At 36.8% G+C, this 6,000-nt stretch overlaps 1 protein-coding gene across 11 annotated transcripts in view; it reads left to right on the plus strand.

Annotated features, from left to right (window-relative positions):
• Positions 1–6,000, plus strand: part of MIA2 (MIA SH3 domain ER export factor 2) — a 92,678-nt gene that overhangs the window by 26,537 nt on the left and 60,141 nt on the right. For all 11 annotated transcript variants that reach the window (XM_073895131.1, XM_073895127.1, XM_073895125.1 and 8 more), the window contains one exon: positions 4,906–5,034. In XM_073895131.1, the coding sequence (XP_073751232.1) occupies positions 4,906–5,034 (129 nt within the window). The remainder of the gene's footprint in view (positions 1–4,905; positions 5,035–6,000) is intronic.

The raw sequence follows: 6,000 nt of genomic DNA on the forward strand, positions 1-6,000 counted from the left end.
GTTAGACTTTTGGTTTAAATAGCTTCCTGATGGTAGCATGTAGGTTAAATGTAAGGAAAACAAAACTAGAAATGGTGTAGGGGAGGGATGACAGAGTAGTCAAGTTAGGGATAAAGAAGAGGGTGCTGGATGGGGAAAATATTTAGTAGCTAAGAGCTAAAATGGGTAGGATTTCACTGATTGGATGTGAAGGAATCCAGAATGACTGCCAGGTTTCTGGCTATGGCAACCTATTCATTCACAGAGATAGGGTTTATAGGAAGAGAAGCATATTGTGGAACAAGAGAGGATTTTAGATTGTACATATTTACTTTCCTTCGCTAAAAACTGCAATAATCAAAACTTAGTTTTTATAGGACTGTGAATGAAGAGACACGTGGAGAGGGGTAGCCAGATTTTGCAGAACTGTTTCTAGTCCTATAAATGTATCTTTACCTGGATGATTTCTTTGCTAAAAACCACAGTGCTCACCAAATGGGCCTGGGGGCTAGGATGGCACAACACTGTTCTGCTTTAAATTTTTTTTTTAGTTTGAAAGATTAATTTATTTTTTATTAAACCATAATTCACGTAAGATTCATCCCTTTTTAGTCTCCAATTCAGTTATTTTTCTTTGGATATTCACTATGTTGTGCAGCCATTGCAAGTCCAGAACATTTCCATCACCCCAAAAAGAAACTCTGTACTTATTAGCAGTTATTCCCAATTTTCCCCTCTCTCCATCCCTTGACAACTAGTAGTCTACTTTCTGTCTCTATGAATTTGTCAATTCCAGATATTTCATGTAAATGGAATCATGTGATATGTGGCTGTTTGTCTAAGGCTTCTTTTACTTAGTATGCTTTCATGATTCACCCCAAGTAATAGTACTTCATTCCTTTTTATGTCTGAAAAATATTCCGTTGTATGGATATACCACATTTTGAATATCCATTCATAGTTAATGGACATTTGCATTGTTTTCACTCTTTTGGCTGTTATGAGTAATACTGCTACGGACATTCATGTGTAAGTTTTTTGTGAATGTTTTCAGTTCTCTTGGATATATTCCTAGGAGTGGAATTACTGGGTCATATTTACCATATGTTTAACTTTTTGAGGAGTTGCCAAATTGTTTTCCACAGAGGTTGCAGCATTTTACATCCCCACTGGCAATTCAAGAGGGTTAAATTTTCCACATCCTCTCCAACACTTTTTTTTTTTTTTTATTAGCCACCTTAGTGAATGCAAAGTGGTATCCCATTGTGGTTTTGATTTCCATTCCTGTAATTTTAATGATGTTGAGCATCTGTACAATATGCTTGCTTATTCACCATTTGTGTATCTTCCTTGGAGAAATATCTATTCATTTGTTTTGCTCATTTAAAAAATTGGATTATTTGTCTTTTTATTGTTGAAGTCATAAGAGTTCTTTTATATATTCAGGATATTAGACCCTTACCAGATATATGGTTTGCAAATATTTTCTCTCATTCTGTGGGTTGTCTTTTCACTGTCTTGATGGTGACCTTTGAAGTATGAAGATTTTCAGTTTTGATGAAAACTATTTTTTTCTTTGGTCGTTTGTGCTTTTGGTGTCATATCTAAGAAACCATTGCTAAAAATAAGGTCACAAAGTTTTACAACTATGATTTCTTTTAAGAGTTTTAGCTCTTACCTTAGGGTCTGTAATCCATTTTTTAATTAATTTTTATATATGGTATGAGTATGGTATGAGTTCAGATTCATTCCTTTTCATGTGGGGATCCACTTGTCCCAGTAACATTTGTTGAAAAGATTATTCTTTCTCCATTGATTTGTTTTGGTACTGCTGTTCAAAATCAATTTACTATAAATTTAAGTTCCTTTCTGGATACTCATTTCTATTCCGTTGTTCATTTGCCTATCCTTAGGCCATTACTAAACTGTCTTGATTATGATAGCTTTGCTGTAAGCTTTGAGATAGGAAAGTATGAGTAGTCCAAGCTTGCTTGCTTGCTTGCTTCCTTCCTTGTCTGTCTGTCTGTCTCTCTATGGCTACATAGCTATAGAGAAGGAAATGCTATACCTTGCATTTTTCCATGAATTTTAGGATCAGCCTGTTCATTTTTGCAAAAGAGGCAGTTGGAATATTGATAGGGAGTGCATTGATTCTGTAGATCACTTTGGGGGAGTATTGCCATCTTGACAATATTAAGTCTTCCAATCTATAAACATGGGACATCTTTCCATTTGTTTAGAACTTAAATTTATTTCAACAATGTTTTGTAGTTTTCCGAGTGTAAGGTTTGCACTTATTTTGTTAAACTTATTCCTAAGTCTTTTATTCTTTTTGATGCCTTGTAAATGGAAATGTTTTCTTTCTTTCTTTCTTTCTTTTCTTTTCTTTCTTTCTTTCTTTCTTTCTTTCTTTCTTTCTTTCTTTCTTTCTTTATTTCTTCTTTCTTTTTTCAGAGAGAGAGGGAGGAGGGGTGGCAGAGGGAGAGGGAGAGAGAGAATCTTAAGCAGGCGCCCCACACCCGGTGTGGAGAGCCCCATGTGGGGCTTGATCTCAGGGCCCTGATGAGATCATGATCCGAGCCAAAATCAAGAGTTGGATGCTTAACTGACTGAGCCACCCAGGCACCCCGATGGAAATGTTTTTCTTAATTTCATTTTCACATTGCTCATTGTTATTGTATAGAAATAGAACTGATTTTTTCTGTATTGATTTTGTATTCTGCAGCTTTGCTGAGGTTGTTTATTAGCGCTAATAATTTCTTATTTAGGATTCTTATTTTAGAATTTTAGGCCTATTTAGGCTTTTCTGTATGTAAAATTATGTCATCTTCAAATGGAGATAGTTTTATTTTTTCCTTTCCAGTATAGGTGCCTTTTATTTTTTCTTGTCTAACTGCCCTGGCCAGAACCTCCAGTACAATGTTGAATGAATATGGAGAGAGTGGATATCCTTATCTTGTTCCTGATTTTAAGGTGAAAGCTTTCAATCTTTAACCACTAAGTGTGATGTTAGCTGTTGGTTTTTCGTAGGTGCCCCTTATCAGGTTGAGAAAGTTCCCTTCAGTCCTAGTTTATTGAATGTTTTGATCATAAAGGGTTTTGATCTTGTTAAATGTCTTGTCTGTGTTTATTGAGATGATCATGTGATGTTTCTTTTCCTACTAATATGGTATATAACATTGATTTATTTTTGTATGTTGAACCAACCTTGTATTCCTGGGATAAATTCCACTTGGTCATGGTATATAATTCTTTTTATATGCTGCTATATTTGGTTTGCCAGTATTTGGTTGAGGACTTTTGCATTTATATCATATATTGACATGTGGTTTTCTTTTCTTGTGTGATATATTTGTTTGGCTGTCATATCAAGGTAATACTGGCGTCATAGAATGAATTAGGAAGAGTTCCCTCTTTTTTTTGGCAGAGTTTGAGAATGATTGGCATTAATTCTTCTGTAAACTTCTGGGTTGGAAGTTTTTTTTTTTTTAAATACACATTTCTTGTGAATTGGTAACTGGGGTAATGTAGGGAGAGGCAGAGATCAGAGTAAAGGGGTATTTTTTTTTTTTTTTTTAGAATAGGTATAATCAGATTTATTTAATACAGGTTAATGAAGTATAGAAAGCAATTTGGAAGGAGTACTTATATGGATCAGAGTAATGAAACAGACTTTGGAGAGGATAATAGACATTAAAGGGTGTTTTTCTAGATAGAAAGGGCCTAAAAAGGGAAGATTGGTCATACAGGTTTTGGGTTGAACCCTGGAAAGAATCAAACCTGATTAGACTTAAGGTTTTTCTTAAAAGGGCATTTTTCTTTTTTCCCCTACCATTTTTCTTTCTGTGATTGAGTAGTATCTGGGGCCTGGTAACAAAAGAATAACCCCATTGGGTGAGGATGAATAATGAACTGACCCAGGGAAAGATGAAATACAGGGGGGACTGTAAAAGCCTTAAGCTGTTTTGTGCCAAAGACCTGTTAGGGAGAGGAGTAGTGTGGAAAGGCCATGGTTACACGATCATGGTCTTCGAAGGATTAATAGAAATAGTTACCTTTACCAAGTACCTGCCCTGCATGTTGAAACAGCATTATTCCCAAGACAGATAAGAGAACGGAGCCACAGAAGTAGGGTAGAGGCATTCAGAGTCCAAATCCAAAGCTTCATCGGTGGTTTTCAAACTTTTTTTTTTTTTTTAAGCTGCAGATCTATTTTTTCCCTCACTGTGGGGAAATCATAAATGGAATCCAGTATACTCTACACATAAAACCTAAACTGGTTGATCTCAGTGTTAGAGGACCTGAGAGCTCAGATTCTTTCTTTGGCCTTCTCTCTGCTTACTCTCAGAAGCTCTGAGGTGTCTCTGTAGGTCTCCAGTTTGCAAGTCACTGCATTATACCATAGTGTTATTTTTCATCACTTGCCAGAAAAATATACTGTGATACCTTCTGTTTGGTAGTCTGGTAGCCCATTTCATGGAAAGGGTGTTAATAGTGTTTACACATAAACTTGTACTTATGTTTGTGTCTTAGTTTCTGAGGGCTGCTATGATGAAAACACCACAGACTGGGTGGGTTAAACAGGTAACATTGTTCTCAGTTCTGGAGGCTGAGAAGGCCAAGATCAAGGGGCTGCAGATCCTGTGTCTGTGAAGGCACACTGGTTCATTCTTCGCCTTATTACCTCACGTGGTGGAAGGGTCCAGGGAAGTCTCTGTGGCCTCTTCTGAGGGCACTGATTCCATGCACAAAGGCTCTGCGTTCATGATCACCTCCCCAAAGCCCTACTTCCAGATACCATCACTCTGGTGATTAGGTTGCTACATATGAATTTTGGGGGGGACACAAACATTCCATGTATATCAGTTTGTAATCACTTTTTATCAAACGTGCATTTTTGAAAAGTTAATTTTCTTTGTCTTGAAGGTTGTGGCAGCATTGCCTGAAGATATGAGAGGTCCTAATCCCTATGGTTTCCCATGGGAATTGGCGATATGTGCAGGTGTTGTTGGATTTTTTGTTGTTCTCTTGTTTTTGTGGAGAAGTTTTCAATCGGTAAGTAACCAATACTAAGAGAATATTCAACAGCTAATATGAGAACCAGATCTTTTATTTTAAGGAAACAACTTAGCTTATTGTTTGTTTGTTTGTTTTAAGATTTTATTTATTTGACAGAGAGAGACACAGTGAGGGGGAACACAAGCAGGGGGAGCGGGAGAGGGAGAAGCAGGCTGGGAGCCCGATGTGGGGCTCGATCCCATGAGATCGTGACCTGAGCTGAAGGCAGACGCTTAACGACTGAGCCACCCAGGCACCCCAAGTTAGCTTATTGTTAAGTGCGTTTCTCACGTTAATATGTGGCTACTAGAAGCTGACTATGGATTCAGAGGAATTTTTTTAAGTGGAAAAATTTTAAAGACTTTCTTTGTAGAAGTATTCTACACTAATATTAAAACCCTACATTTATATCTTATTTATTTTGATCTGTTTATTTTTAAAAAGATTTTATTTATCTATTTGAGATCGAGAGCAAGAGAGAGAGAGAGAGAGAGAGATTATGAGGGGGGAGGGGCAGAAGGAGAGGGGGCCTGATGCAGGGCTGGATCCCAGGACTCTGGTATCATGACCTGTGCTGAAGGCAGCCGCTTAACCGACTAAGCCACCCAGGTGCCCCGTGATCTGTGTAAACGGTATACTAAACATCTCTGAATGTACCACTCTCTCTGCAAGCAAAACCATTGACTGTCACTTATATTTAGGTGATATTTCCTAACTGCATCCCCTTTTCCCCTTTCTTCCTTGTACTAGAGGTAACCCTGTTCTGGATTCTGTGTTGATTATTCATATGCCTTGAAAAATTTTTTTTGTCATATCTACATATATTCCTCAGAAGTATAGTATTTAATTTTGTTTGGTATCATGCCATAAGTCATATTTTGGAATTTTTTTAGTTTATCCTCTATTACTAAGATTCATCCATGTTTTTATTTTTTTATTTTATTTATTTATTTTTTTAAAGTT

The sequence above is a fragment of the Callorhinus ursinus genome, unplaced genomic scaffold (assembly GCF_003265705.2).
Source record: "Callorhinus ursinus isolate GAN/ISIS: 27379988/994484 unplaced genomic scaffold, GSC_fseal_2.0 scaffold8, whole genome shotgun sequence".
Classification (NCBI taxonomy): Eukaryota; Metazoa; Chordata; class Mammalia; order Carnivora; family Otariidae; genus Callorhinus; species Callorhinus ursinus.